General features: G+C 40.3%; 1 protein-coding gene across 3 annotated transcripts in view; it reads right to left on the reverse strand.

The window, feature by feature from the left end:
- The window catches only part of HERC6 (HECT and RLD domain containing E3 ubiquitin protein ligase family member 6), a 63,166-nt gene that overhangs the window by 31,156 nt on the left and 16,481 nt on the right, over window positions 1-15,529 (reverse strand). For 2 of the 3 annotated variants that reach the window (XM_043572201.1, XM_043572203.1), the window contains exons 7-10: window positions 12,129-12,271; window positions 11,402-11,469; window positions 2,294-2,415; window positions 1,338-1,397 (exon numbers count right to left, since the gene is read on the reverse strand). In XM_043572201.1, the coding sequence (XP_043428136.1) occupies window positions 1,338-1,397; window positions 2,294-2,415; window positions 11,402-11,469; window positions 12,129-12,271 (393 nt within the window). The remainder of the gene's footprint in view (window positions 1-1,337; window positions 1,398-2,293; window positions 2,416-11,401; window positions 11,470-12,128; window positions 12,272-15,529) is intronic. The other variant, XM_043572202.1, reaches the window with a different exon arrangement.

The raw sequence follows: 15,529 nt of genomic DNA on the forward strand, positions 1-15,529 counted from the left end.
CACCTACTGGCCAGGTGGGGATACAAGATGTGTAGAACTTTTCAGAATCAGTCAGGCAACTTGGGGCCTACTCATCAGGGAGAGATGAGACCTGACCTAGTGGGGGAGGTTTGGACTGAGTTATATCCACTACGTACACACCAGTAGGGCACTGGCCTCCAGAGAAGGCAGAGGGCAGCCTAAGAGCCTTCATGCTCTTATCCTCCTTCTCTCTTAAACAATGTTAAATTAATTAAACAAGGAGGCCATTACACTGGGGGTAGCTCTATCACCATGATGGCCTACATATGCAAACCAAAATCTAAGCTTGTAAATACTTCAGTTATAAAATCGAAACCAAAGTACACCTAGTCACAAACAGCCAACTACATTTTAAGCTATAGCCAATCAGGGGACCTGAGTGGCTCAGTTGGTTAAGCAACCAGCTCTTAATTTTGGCTCAGGTCATGATCTCATGGTTTGTGATTTCAAGCTCCCCATCAGGCTCTGCATTCCTGGCACGGAGCCTACTTGGGATTCTCAGTCTCCCTGTCTCTCTGCCTCTCCTGCACATTCTCTCTCTCTTTCTCAAAAATTAATACATAAAACTTAAAAAAAATGTTTTAAGCTATAGCCAATCAATTAATTTCCTTTCTTTGCTTCTGCATCTTCTCTACGTAAGTCTTTCCACTAGCTCCTGTTGATGGAGTGCTCTAATCACTTCCAATTTGGTGCTTCCCAGTTTGAATCAGTATTTGCTTAAATAAACTCTTAAAAATTTTAATATGCCTCAGTTCATCTCTTAACAGTTCCCAGGCACAGTGTTGGAAAGCATAAAGCGAAGGGAAGAAATATAAGACCAAATATAGAGCATTTCACAAAGGAACTGTTTATACTATTGGATCAGACCAAGTGTCAAACCAAATAGAGAAATTAGATTTTCCTCTGTAGTAGTGAATCTAGTTAAAGATAAATAGAATCTATTTTCCCTACTGATGCCACCACAAAAAGAACTGCCAAGTGCTGCCTTGGCCTCTAAGTACTGAAGCAATGTTAGAATGATCACTCACAGATACAAAGATCTTGAAAAAAAAGCACATCATTCCTTCCAATCAGGTAACAGAGGAGGGCAGGGCAGAGGAAGTGAACAATGTGAATTAGGAATCACAACTTATAGTGGTCTTGCAGAAAATTACCTTACAAAATGGAAGAATTTTATACCAGCCTATGGTGTTTTCTATGTTGGACTTTTTGTTCAAAGATAACATAATTTACAAATTAAAATGACTGACTTGAAACATTTCATGCTAAAGATTCCCCAGTGTTTCAAATGAAGGTAAATCTCATGTAAAAATTACCTTTTCTTTAAAAAACTTGCAGTCAGACAAGCAGGAGATGAAAATATCATCCTAACTTCGCTGTAAAAGTCATAACACAAGTGTTAAGTCATAGCGTATTATAAAGCAGGCCTCCTTTTATCTTATGCCCAATTATTTAACCGAAGACATGGAATCATTATTAATAAAAACAACTCCTCGGGGTGCCTGGGTGGCTCAGTCGGTTAAGTGTCTGAGTTTGGCTCAGGTTATGATCTCTCAGTTCGAGAGTTCGAGTGCTATGTCAGGCTCTGTGCTTACAGCTCAGAGCCCAGAGCCTGTTTCAGATTCTTTGTCTCTCTCTCTCTCTCTCTCTCTCTCACAGCTCAGAGCCCAGAGCCTGTTTTGGATTCTTTGTCTCTCCCTCTCTTTCTCTCTTTCTCTCTCTCTCTCTGCCCCTCCCCTGCTTCTGCTCTCTCTCTCAAAAATAAATACATTTTTTAAAATAAATAAATAAATAAATAAATAAATATAAAGACAACTGCTCCCTTACAAGTCTTCCAAATTCTGGATATAATTTGTGCTGATAAATCTCACCAAAACCCTTCATAGTTGATTCTACCAAGTCACATATATTTAAATAAAATCCTCCCTTCTGAAAACAGAAATTTATGGAGTCCCAGAGTATAAACTATGAAGAGATAAAAAAGAGTCCATTTTAGTGAAGGCTTTGCGAGACACAAAGTGTTTTTGATTCATCCTGCATCCCTCACCTATCAAGGTGCCTGAGAAACCATATGTCCTCAAGATAGTTCTGTTAAATAAATGATGAATGAATCAATGACTTCTTCAAACTATGAGGTGGTGGAAGAGAATCATGGTTAAAATGCAAATGCCTTCACAGCAAAGCCAAACCCTCTCTGTCTTATAGTTAGCATAAAATGACCATCGCTTCAAAACCAATTACAAGTGACTTATAATTTGTCAAACAGAGCTACCTTGTAGCCATTTCATGTTCACTGCTTCCTCTTGTCACTGCCATCCATTTCTCTGTCAGGGACTGGTTAATTTGGCTTATTTCTGGCAGGATTTTCCTGGAAACATTTGTGGAACTAGTATCCTTCAAGGAAGAAAGAAAAATGATTAGGAAAACACAGAGCATGTGCACATGCTGAGTAATACATACCATAGTAAAGCCTGTGACACAGGTGGTAGGGAGGCCCGCCCTCTCAGACAGTGGGGTGTGGTGACAGGAGTTAGGTCATCAGACTGGCCTGGTTGTTCCGGTGCCTAGCCGTGGCCACTTTGCTTGGCCTGAGCCTTAGTTTTGTAATTTAAAAATGGGATAACACAAAATAATTGAAAACAGGGACTCAACCAGGTACTTGTACACCAATGTTCACTGCAGCAATATTCACAATAACCAAAAAGATAGAAACAACCAGTGTCCATCAATAGCATCAACAGATGAACGTCGTGTATTCATGCGGGAGAATATTCAGCCATAAAAAGGAAGGAGATTCTGACACATGATGAAACATGGACAAACTTTGAAAATATTATACTAAGTGAAATAAGCCAGATACAAAAGGACAAATATTGTATGATTCCACTTATAGGAAATCGGCAACTTCGTAGAAAGTAGATTAGAGATTACCCAGGGCTGAGGGGGTCACAGAACAGAGACTTATTATTGTTTAATGGTTACAGAGTTTCTGTTTGGGGTGATAAAAAAAGTTTTGGAGATCATAGTAGTGATGTTTGTACAATATTGTGAATGCAATTAATATCACTGAATTGTATACTTAAAAATCATTAAAATAGAAAAGTATATATATATATATATATATTACCACAATAAAATGGATGAGATAATATCATCTCTCTCTCTCTCTCTTTGCTCTTGTTAAGATTAAATATTAGGTATACAAAACCTGTGGATTATAATGGTATTCAATAAATACTAGTTTCTTTCTCCCCTTCAGTCAACCATAAATTTTTACATTTATATCAGTGGTTTTGAAACTTTAGCATGCAATAGAATTACCTGGTGATCTTGCTAAAGCATAGATTGTGGAGCCCATCCCCACAGTTTCTGACTCAGGAGTGGAACTCAAGAATTTGTATCTAGCAAACTCCCAGGTGCTGCTGCTGCTCGTGGTGGTATAGGGACCACACTTTGAGAACTATGGTTCAGTTCAATACCTGAAACCAAATGGCTCAGCCAGAGCCGTCAGAAATTACTTGTCTGGAAAGAAAAATCTGTCTTTTTAATGTAGTCTTCCAAAGACATTAGTGCTCTGCTCCATGTTATACCTCTGCCTCCACTGAACTTGTAATGAGTCAGGAAATTAATTAACTAATTAATTAATTATTTTTTAGGTAAGCTCTATGCCCAACATGGGGCTTGATCTCAAGACCCCAAGAGTCACATGCTCTACTGACTGAGCCAATCAGGGACCCCATGAGTCAGGAAACTCTTCATTTTTGTTTAATGGTTAAATAAAGACCTCTTGAACAAGATGTATAACAATGACTTTTTTTTTTTAATTTTTTTTTCAACATTTATTTATTTTTGGGACAGAGAGAGACAGAGCATGAATGGGGGAGGGGCAGAGAGAGAGGGAGACACAGAATCGGAAACAGGCTCCAGGCTCTGAGCCATCAGCCCAGAGCCTGACGCGGGGCTCGAACTCACGGACCGCGAGATCGTGACCTGGCTGAAGTCGGACGCTTAACCGACTGCGCCACCCAGGCGCCCCAACAATGACTTCTAAAGTTCCCTTCAGCCTCCTGATCTGAGTCCTAGGTGTCTCCTCTAGTTCAATCATGAGAAAGCTTTTTTTCTGCCCACATCACTGGCAACTTTTGACACTTACACATACTCTCTTTCAGAATCCCAGCTCCTCTGAAGTGCATGACATCTTCTACTGTAATCATCTCCCAGTGTCCTTGTCACTCCCTTTCAACACTGAGAACAATAGTACCTTGCTGTCTCCCTCGGCACTGAGGTGCCTGTTGTTGTTCTTTGCAACTGAAGAACTAATAAACATGATTTATTTCCCACCTGGATGTCTCCATTTTTTCTTTTTTCATATTAGAGAGAGAGAGAGAGAGAGAGAGAGAGAGAGACTCCCAAGCAGGCTCCATGCTCAGTGAGAAGCCTAACACAGGGCTCCATCCCACAATCCTGGGATCACAACCTGAGCTGAAATCAAGAGTTGGACGCTCAACTGACTGAGCCACCCAGGCACCTCTATCTCCCAATTCTTGATCTCATCTCCAAACTTTCCTCTGCTCAACTTCAACCACCCATACCCTGGATTAGGGTTTCATATGGATGCTTTTGACATTTTTGGTCAGATAATTCTTTGTTGTGAAGGTCTTGTGCATTGAAGGATGTTTAGCAGCAGCCCTGGCCTCTACCCACAAGGTGCTGGTGGCAGCCACCCCAGCATCCTTTCTACAAACTAAAATGTCTCCAAACATTGCCAGATGTTTCCAGGGGCAAAATCATTCCTAGTTGAAAACCAGTGCCCTAGGTACAGGTGATACCCTATGCTTTGTAATCATCAATAATTGTTTCGCCTTCTAAAATTTCTATTAGAAACATTCTCTTCTGGTTACCATGCACCATTTTTCTGGTTCTCTTACTTTAGAGTGAAACTCTCAATCCAACATTCTTTGATGCTGGAATGAGTTAAGACATTGGGGACCGCTGGAACAGAATACATGTATTTTGTATGCAAGAGGACATAAATTTTTTTGGGGGGGGAGGACTGAATGTTATGGACTGAATGTGTTCCCCCCAAATTCATATGTTGAAATTTTAACCCTCGGTGTGACAGCATTAACAGGTGGAGGCTTGGGGCACCTGGGTGGCTCAGTCAAGCATCTGACTCTTGATTTCAGCTCAGGTCATTATCTCACAGTTCGTGGGAGTAAGCCACACGTTGGGCTCTGTGCTGATAGTGCAGAGCCTGCTCAGGATCCTCTCTCTCTGGCTCTCTCTACCCCTCCCTTGCTCCCTCTCTCTCTCTCTCTCTCTCTCAAAAAAAAAAAAAAAAAGAGGTGGGGCCTTTGGGAGGTGCATGGGTCATGAGGATGGAGCTCTCATGAATGGGACTAGAGCCCTTATAAGAGACTCCAGAGAGCTCTCTTGCCCCTTCTGCTATGTGAGGACACAGCAAGAAGATAGCCTTCCACAAACAAGGAAGCAGGTCCTCACCAGACACCAAGTATGCTAGCCCCTTGATCCTGGACTTCCCAGACTCCAGAACTATGAGAAGTAAGTTTCTGCTGTTCATAAGGCACCTCGTCTATGGTGTTTTGTTAGCAGACAGAGCAGACTTACTTCCACTTGCTTTAGAGTGGAACCCACTCGAACATTCTTTGAGGCCATTAGGATCTTCAATCCACTGACCCTATTGTTTGGTCATTATTCATCCTCCGCCTCATCCTTACCCAGCTTAGAGCCCATGGTCAGCACTATAATAAGTCCCTTGCAAATACTTCCTACTCTGTCACTTTCCTATTGTATTTACCTAGTAAAACTCCATCTGTGGTTAAAATCAAGTCTGGATTACTCCAAAATTGAATCCAAACAAAACCGAATCCAATCCATTCACTGGAGAAAATTGCACAACCGTGCTGACTGATTTCGCTTGAAGTCTACTACCACAAATGTCAAATGGGCACCCAACACTGTTTAGTAATTTCCCACAACATTTGCTTTCTCACTCTCTGAGACAACTACTGCACACTTTCCTTTCATTCCCAAACCTCTAACACTCCTCTTCTCTTCCACTCACTCCCAGATGAGGACCATGCCTTGTGTGTCACTGAGGAAATTAAAGCCATCAGGCACCTTTCCATCATCACCTCTCCTCCCCACCCCCCCCACCTCCACTGTTCCTTATTAGAATAAAATAAATATTTCTGTTCACACCCCTACATTCTATGTGGACAGAATCCCACCTCTTCTCTCCTACTGAGGGACATTGCTTCTGCAATTATCCATTCTTTCTCATGCACCATCATTTTATCCATTTGAATGGGATCATTCTCCAAAATAATCTCTGTGCTCATCTTACTTGACCTCTCAGCAGTATGTGACAGGATTAGCCACTTCTTCTTTCTGGAAATACCTTCTTCTCTTGCCTTGATGACACATCCTCTCCTGGTTTTCCCCCATCTCAGAAACTGGCCCTTTTCACTTTGTCTTCTGGCACCTCCTCATTGTCAGACCTCTAAATGGAGAATTCCCTCACGGCTGGATTCTGTCCCCTTTCTCTTCTCATTTTTACTCTCTTAATAGGTAACCTTTCCTCCAGGCCTCAGCTTCAAGTACTGTCTATACTTGGACAACTACCATGTCTATATTCCAGTGCTGACATGCTCCCTGAGCTCCAGATTTGGACATCCAACTAAGGCTCCAGATCTCATCTTCAAGGACATTTCACACTGACCACATCTCACCTACCTGCCTCCATCCCATATAACTCTTCACCCTTTCCTATGTGCTCTGCCCTTCTGGCCCTCTCTCTGTCCTCACATGCTAAACAAATACTTGCCACAGGGTCTCTCTATGTGTGGTTCCCACTGGCTGGAACACTCTTTCTTTGGATCTAAGCATGGCTAAGGTATCCAATTAATGTCCCAGCCACTGAGAGGTCTTCCCTAACTGATATTTCTTTCTTTTTTTTTTAAAGTTTATTTATTTTTGAGACAGAGAGAGACAGAATGAACGGGGGAGGGTCAGAGAAAGAGGGAGACACAGAATCTGAAACAGGCTCCAGGCTCTGAGCAGTCAGCACAGAGCCCGACGCGGGGCTCGAACTCACAGACCGTGAGATCGTGACCTGAGCCGAAGTCGGACGCTTAACCGACTGAGCCACCCAGGGCCCCCCTAACTGACATTTCTAAAGAAGCCCACTTCGGGGCGCCTGGGTGGCGCAGTGGGTTAAGCGTCCGACTTCAGCCAGGTCACGATCTCGCGGTCCGTGAGTTCGAGCCCCGCGTCAGGTTCTGGGCTGATGGCTCAGAGCCTGGAGCCTGTTTCCGATTCTGTGTCTCCCTCTCTCTGCCCCTCCCCCGTTCATGCTCTGTCTCTCTCTGTCCCAAAAATAAATAAATGTTGAAAAAAAAATTAAAAAAATTAAAAAAAAAGAAGCCCACTTCATCAGTCTCCCATGACCTGCTTTGTTTGCTTCAGAGCACTTTATGACTCTCTAACACAATGTTACTTATTTTGTATTTACATATTTATTGTCTGCCCTTCCCTGTAGAATCCAAATGCTATGAATGAGAGCGACCTTGCCTGTATTATTCACTTTTATCCCAAGCACCAAAACCAGAACCTGAGACACAGCAGGCAGCTGCTGGTTGGCTGAATGGCTGTAACAGAACAGACAAGTACAACCCAACCAACCCAGCAGCACAGAAACCTTTGCCTCTGACCGTTTTCTGTCCCCGAGAATATAGTAAGAATCTGTATGGATGTCATGGTTAAAACATTCCTGATAATTAAAAAAAAAAAAAAGTACAAATTAGGAAAATAACTACATACAGCATACCTTAAAGATACTGAGGGTTCAGTTCAAGACTACCACAATAAAGCGAATATTGCAATGAAGTGAGTCAAATGAATTTTTTGGCTTCCCAGTGCATATAAAAATTATGTTTACACAATACTGTAGTCTATGAAGTGTGAAAAAGCATCATGTCTAAAAAAAATAATGTATATATCTTTTTTTTTTTTTAAGTTTATTTTGAGAGAGAGATTGCAAGCAGGGGAGGGACAGAGAGAGAGGGAGAAAGAGAAAATCCCAAGCAGGCTCTGCTTGTCAGTGCGAAGCCCAGTGCAGGGCTCGATCCCATGAACTGTGAGATCATGACCTGAGCCCAAACCAAGAGTTGGACACTTAACAGATTGAGCCACCCCAGGCACCCCAGCAATGTATATATCTTAAGTTAAAAATTACTTCATTGCTAAGAACTGCTAGTCATCATTTGAGCTCTCAGTGAGTCATAATATTTCTTCTGATGAAGGTTGTAATCTTGCCTTGATGTTGGTGGTCAGGGTTGGGGATAGCTGTGGCAATTTCCTCAAATAAGACAACACTGAAGTTTGCCATATCAACGGGTGCTTCCTTTTACGATTTCTCTGTACCACGTGATGCTGTTTGGCAGCATTTTACAGAGCTTCTTTCAAAATTGAAGTCAATCCTCTCAAACCTTGCTGCTGCTTTATCAACTCAGTTTATGTAAAAATCTAGATCCTTTGTCATCATTTCAACAATCTTCACAGCATCTTCACCAGGAGTAGATGCCATCTCAAGAAACAATTTTCTTTACTCATCCATAAAAAGCAACTTCTCATCGATTCATAGTTTTATCATGAGATTGTAGCAATTCATTCACATCTTCAGGCTCCACTTCTGATTCTAGTTCTCCTGCTGTTTCCACACTGCAGTTACTTCCTCTACTGAAGTCTTGAACCCCTCAAAGTCCTCCATGAGGGCTGGAACCAGTTTCTTCCAAACTCCTTTTAATGTTGACATCTTAAATTCTTCCCATGAATCATGAATGTTCTTAATGGAATCTAGGACGGTGAATCTTTTCCAGAAGGTTTTCAATTGACTTCGCCCAGATCCATTAGAGGAATTACTATCAATGACAGCTGTAGCCTTTTTTTTTTTCTTTAAGAGAGAGGGCGCAAGTGAGCAAGGGCCAGAGAGGGAGAGAGAGAAGCAGGGCTCACCCAAAGCAGGGCTCAGGCTCACCCGATGCAGGGCTCGAGCTCACAAACTGTGAGATCATGATCTGAGCTGAAGTCAGATGCTTAACTGACTGAGCCACCCAGGCACCATCAGCTGTAGCCTTATGAAGTGTATTTCTTAAATAATATGACTTGAAAGTCAAAATGACTCCTCGATTCATGGACTACAGAATGGATGTTATGTTAACAGGGATTAAAACAATATCATTCTGGTTGTACATCTCCATCAGAACTCCTGGATGACCAGGTGTACTGTCTATGAGCAATAATATTTTGAAAGAAAACTTTTATTTTTTTGGCACATCTCAGCAATGGCCTTAAAATATTCTATAAACCATGTTATAAAGAGGTGCTGTCACCTAGGCTTTGTTGTTCCATTCATAGAGAACAAGCAGATTAGATAAAGCACAATTCTTAAGGGCCCTAGGATTTTCAGGATGGTAAATGAACACTGGCTTCTACTTAAAGTCAGCAGCTGCATTAGCCCCTAACAAGATAGTCAGGCTATCCTTTGAAGCTTTGAAGGTAGGCAGTGACTTCTCTCTAGCTATGAAAGTCCTACATGGCATCTTCTTCCAATGGAAAGCTGTTTCATCTGCATTGAAAACCTGTTGGTTAGTGTAGCCACCTTCATTAATCATCTTAACTAGATCTTCTGGGTAACTTGCTGCAGCACTTGCTGCTTCACCTTGCACTCTGATGTTATGGAGATGGCTTCTTTACTTGAACCTCACAAACCAAACTCTGCTAGTTTCAAACTTCCGTACTGCAGCTTCCTCACCTCTCTCAGCCTTCATAAAATTGAGGAGAGTTAGGGCCTTGCCTTGGATCAGGCTTTGGTATTAAGGGAATGTTTGATCTTCTATCCAGACCACTAAAACTTTCTCCATATTAGAAGTAAGGCTGTTTCACTTTCTTATCATTTGTGTGTTCACTGATGTAGCACTTTTTATTTCCTTCAAGAACTTTTCCTTTGCATTCACAGCTTAGCTAGGTTTGATGTGGTTTTCAGCCTGTCTCAGCTTTCGATGGTCTTCCTCACTAAGTTTATAATTTCTGGCTTCTTATTTATTTAAAATGACATGTGACTCTTCCTTTCACCAGAACATTTAGAAGCTATTGTAGGGTTATTAACTGGCCAAATTTCAATATTGTTTTGTCTCAGAGAATAAACAGGAAGGCCCAAGGAGAGGGAGAGAGACGGGAACAGCCAGTTGGTGAAACAGCCAGAACACACACCTTTCAGTTTGCCACCCTAGAGGGGCATGGTTCATGGCGTCCCCAAACAATGTTAACAGTAACATCAAAAATCACTGATCACAGATCACCATAACATACATAGTAATAATGGAAAAGTTTGAAATATTGTAAGAATTACCAAAATGTGACAGAGACAAGAAGCGAGCAAATGCTGTTGGAAAAATGGTGCCCATAAACTTCTTCAATATAGCATTGCCACAAACCTTCAGTTTGTAAAAAAATGCACTAAAGCAAAGTGCCAATATAATGAGGTACATCTGTATACTTCCACCTCCATACAAACATTTCACCCGGAAATATGATAAAATCCTCTCTGTCACCAACTGGGAGGGTACTATGGTATGGTGGGTAATGGTTTCAGCTTTGGAGCTGGATTGCCTGGATTCAGCTCTGCCACTTAGCAGTGCAACTTTGGGTGAGTCCACTTCTCTGAGACTCAGTTCTTTCCTATATAAAATGGGGGAAATAATACCAATTGGAGTTGACATGAGGATTAAATGTGTTGATTGACTTGGAGTATTTTGATTGGTCCTTCATGCATGAGGGCTACAATTAACACTAATCAATTAATATTAATCACTGCTCTTAATATTATCATTAATATTACTTAATAATAAACGGTGTAAAAACAATGAATTTAGGTTTGGGGGTCTCATCTCTCAGGAAGCCAAATGAGGAAGTGAAAATTACAGATTTAAAAAAAAATTTTTTTTAACATTTATTTATTTTTGAGACAGAGAGAGGCAGAGCATGAACGGAGGAGGGTCAGAGAGAGAGGGAGACACAGAATCCGAAGCAGGCTCCAGGCTCTGAGCCGTCAGCACGGAGCCCGATGCGGGGCTTGAACTCATGGACTGTGAGATCATGACCTGAGCCAAAGTCGGACGCTTAACCGACTGAGCCACCCAGACACCCCTACAGATTTTTTAAGAAGCATTCTAACAGAGGATCTTATTATTTTAGTAAAAAATTTGAATATACACAAATGATACAATGTTTCAAATACTGGTCTGAAATCTAGAGGAAAACAATGATTTTTAAAAGAAACAGAAAGTGTAATAGATACCTTGTAAGTTGTCACAAAATTGGCATGTGTTCCAGCAAAAATGTGCTTGACTTGAACATCCACAAGTCCTAAAAGAAAGTCATAAATCCATGTTTATTGTTTTTAGAAGTAAAAAATAAATCTTTTGTTATAAACCTAAAACTACTTTGAAAAAATAGCCTTAAAAAAAAAACCTGATATATTACCAAGCTAAATTTACTTATTTATTGGCAATTAGTATTCTTCTAAATGAATTTGAACAAGCACCATAAACGATTTATTTTGATCAGCCTACATGTTGCATACACACTTAGCTTAAAATTTAATTTTTCATGCACTTACTTAATGAAACCAAGGTGATGTGCTTTAGATGTACTTTTTTTAAGATTTTATTTTTTAAAGTAATCTCTACACCAAAGGTGGGGCCTGAACTCACAACACCGAGATCAAGAGTCACATGCTCCTCTGAGCCAACCCAGCGCCCCTAGAAGAGGTTTGATTAAATATATAAAAGTATATCTTTCTGATAATTCATCAATTTGGGATCTTTTTTGTATTACCTTAATCTTCAGAAAAAAATTACTAAATACTCCAGGAATCATTACATAAGAAAAACTGCATATTGTCTTAATTAAAAGTAACAGTACTAAAAGAACCAGAGGTCTATGTACTCCTGTGAAAGGAAGATAAATAATATTTCTCCTCCAGTGGCATCAATTAAAACAAAATCATGACTTAGTGGAACCACTTTTACTCTCAGCAGAAATCAGGCAGGTAACGTCAGTGTTCTCTGTCAGAGGCTCCGGATGATTTGAGCAGCTTTTGCAACTTGGTCCGCGACCAAAAGATACCACCTGGCCTGTGGTGTAGACATACGCAAGGGTATGGTAACTGCAAGAGAGAGAATATAATGAAGACCAAGGTACTCACTTTTTGAGAAAGATGATGTCTTCTAACACAAAATAACAGGTTTATCTACTAAGTACTCAGATCCCTTATTATAATGTCAGGGTGAGAGGGTACCAAATGATGTGGTTAAACAAATGGTAGGTGAATATTAACTTTTTTTTTTTTTGCATAGTAACGCATTTATTTTTTTTAATATATGAAATTTATTGTCAAATTGGTTTCCATACAACACCCAGTGCTCATCCCAAAAGATGCCCTCTTCAATGCCCATCACCTCCCCTCCCCTCCCTCCCACCCCCCATCAACCTTCAGTTTGTTCTCAGTTTTTAAGAGTTTCTTATGCTTTGGCTGTCTCCCACTCTAACCTCTTTTTTCTTTTTTTCCTTCCCCTCCCCCATGGTTTCTGTTAAGTTTTTCAGCATCCACATAAGAGTGAAAACGTATGGTGTCTGTCCTTCTCTGTATGGCTTATTTCACTTAACATCACACTCTCCAGTTCCATCCACGTTGCTACAAAGGGCCATATTTCATTCTTTCTCATTGCCACTCAGTACTCCATTGTGTATATAAACCACAATTTCTTTATGCATTCATCAGTTGATGGACATTTAGGCTTTTTCCACAATTTGGCTATCGTTGAGAGTGCTGCTATAAATATTGGGGTACAATGCCCCTATGCATCAATACTCCTGTATCCCTTGGGTAAATTCCTAGCAATGCTACTGCTGGTTCATAGGGTAGGTATATTTTGAACTTTTTGAGGAACCTCCCCACACTGTTTTCCAGAGTGGCTGCACCAGTTTGCATTCCCACCAACAGTGCAAGAGGGTTCCTGTTTCTCCACATCCTCGCCAGCATCTATAGTCTCCTGATTTGTTCATTTTGGCCACTCTGACTGGCGTGAGGTGATATGTGAGTGTGGTTTTGATTTGTATTTCCCTGATGAGGAGCGACATTGAGCATCTTTTCATGTGCCTGTTGACCATCTGGATGTCTTCTTTAGAGAAGTGTCTATTCATGTTTTCTGCCCATTTCTTCACTGGGTTATTTGTTTTTTGGGTGTGGAGTTTGGTGAGCTTTTTATAAATTTTGGACACTAGCCCTTTGCGATATGTCATTTGCAAATATCTTTTCCCATTCAGTTGGTTGCCTTTTAGTTTTGTTGATTGTTTCCTTTGCTGTGCAGAAGCTTTTTATCTTCATGAGGTCCCAATAGTTCATTTGCTTTTAATTCCCTTGCCTTTGGAGATGTGTCAAGTAAGAAATTGCTGCGGCTGAGGTCAGAGAGGTCTTTTCCTGCTTTCTCCTCTAGTGTTTTGATGGTTTCCTGTCTCACATTCAGGTCCTTTATCCATTTTGAGTTTATTTTTGTGAATGGTGTAAGAAAGTGTTCTAGTTTCATTATTCTGCATGCTGCTGTCCAGTTCTCCCAGCACCATTTGTTAAAGAGACTGTCTTTTTTCCATTGGATATTCTTTCCTGCTTTGTCAAAGATTATTTAGGCATACATTTGTGGGTCTAGTTCTGGGGTTTCTATTGTATTCCATTGGTCTATGTGTCTGTTTTTGTGTCAATACCATGCTGTCTTGATGATGACAGCTTTGTAGTAGAGCTAAAGTACAGCTAAAGTCTGGGATTGTGATGCCTCCTGCTTTGGTCCTTTTCAAAATTCCTTTGGTTATTCGGGGCCTTTTGTGGTTCCATATGAATTTTAGGATTGCTTGTTCTAGCTTTGAGAAGAATGCTGGTGCAATTTTGATTGGGATTGCATTGAATGTGTAGATAGCTTTGGGTAGTATTGACATTTTGACAATATTTATTCTTCCAATCCATGAGCATGGAATGTTTTTTCATTTCCTTATATCTTCTTCAATTTCCTTCATAAGATTTCTATAGTTTTCAGCATACAGATCTTGTACATCTTTGGTTAGATTTATTCCTAGGTATTTTATGCTTCTTGGTGCAATTGTGAATGGGATCAGTTTCTTTATTTGTCTTTCTGTTGCTTCATTATTAGTGTATAAGAATGCAACTGATTTCTGTACATTGATTTTGTATCCTGCAACTTTGCTGAATTCATGTATCAGTTCTAGCAGACTTTTGGTGGAGTCTATCGGATTTTCCATGTATAATATCATGTCATCTGCAAAAAGTGAAAGCTTGACTTCATCTTTGCCAATTTTGAGGCCTTTCATTTCCTTTTGTTGTATGATTGCTGATGCTAGAACTTCCAACACTATGTTAAACAACAGCAGTGAGAGTGGGCATCCCTGTCGTGTTCCTGATCTCAGGGAAAAAGTTCTCAGTTCTTCCTCATTGAGGATGATGTTAGCTGTGGGCTTTTCATAAATGGCTTTTATGATCTTTAAGTATGTTCCTTCTATCCTGACTTTCTCGAGGGTTTTTATTAAGAAAGGGTGCTGGATTTTGTCAAAGGCCTTTTCTGCATCGATTGACAGGATCATATGGTTCTTATCTTTTCTTTTATTAATGTGATGTATCATGTTGATTGATTTGCAGATGTTGAACCAGCCCTGCAGCCCAGGAATGAATCCCACTTGAACATGGGAATAATTTTTTTTATAAGCTGTTGAATTCGATTTGCTAGTATCTTACTGAGAATTTTTGCATCCATATTCATCAGGGATATTGGCCTGTAGTTCTCTTTTTTTACTGGGTCTCTGTCTGGTTTAGGAATCAAAGTAATACTGGCTTCATAGAATGAGTCTGGAAGTTTTCCTTCCCTTTCTATTTTTTGGAATAGCTTGAGAAGGATAGGTATTATCTCTGCTTTAAACGTCTGGTAGAATTCGCCAGGGAAGCCATCTGGTCCTGGACTCTTATTTGTTGGGAGATTTTTGATAACTGATTCAATTTCTTTGCTGGTTATGGGTCTGTTCAAGCTTTCTATTTCCTCCTGTTTGAGTTTTGGAAGTGTGGGTGTTTAGGAATTTGTCCATTTCTTCCGGGTTGTCCAATTTGTTGGCATATAATTTTTCATAGTATTCCCTGATAATTGCTTGTATTTCTGAGGGATTGGTTGTAATTCCATTTTCATTCATGATTTTATCTATTTGGGCCATGTCCCTTTTCTTTTTGAGAAGCCTGGCTAGAGGTTTATCAATTTTGTTTATTTTTTCAAAAAACCAACTCTTGGTTTCATTGATCTGCTCTATAGTTTTTTTAGATTCTATATTGTTTATTTCTGCTCTGATCTTTATTATTTCCCTTCTTCTGCTG

This window comes from Prionailurus bengalensis, chromosome B1 (genome assembly GCF_016509475.1).
Source record: "Prionailurus bengalensis isolate Pbe53 chromosome B1, Fcat_Pben_1.1_paternal_pri, whole genome shotgun sequence".
Classification (NCBI taxonomy): domain Eukaryota; kingdom Metazoa; phylum Chordata; class Mammalia; order Carnivora; family Felidae; genus Prionailurus; species Prionailurus bengalensis.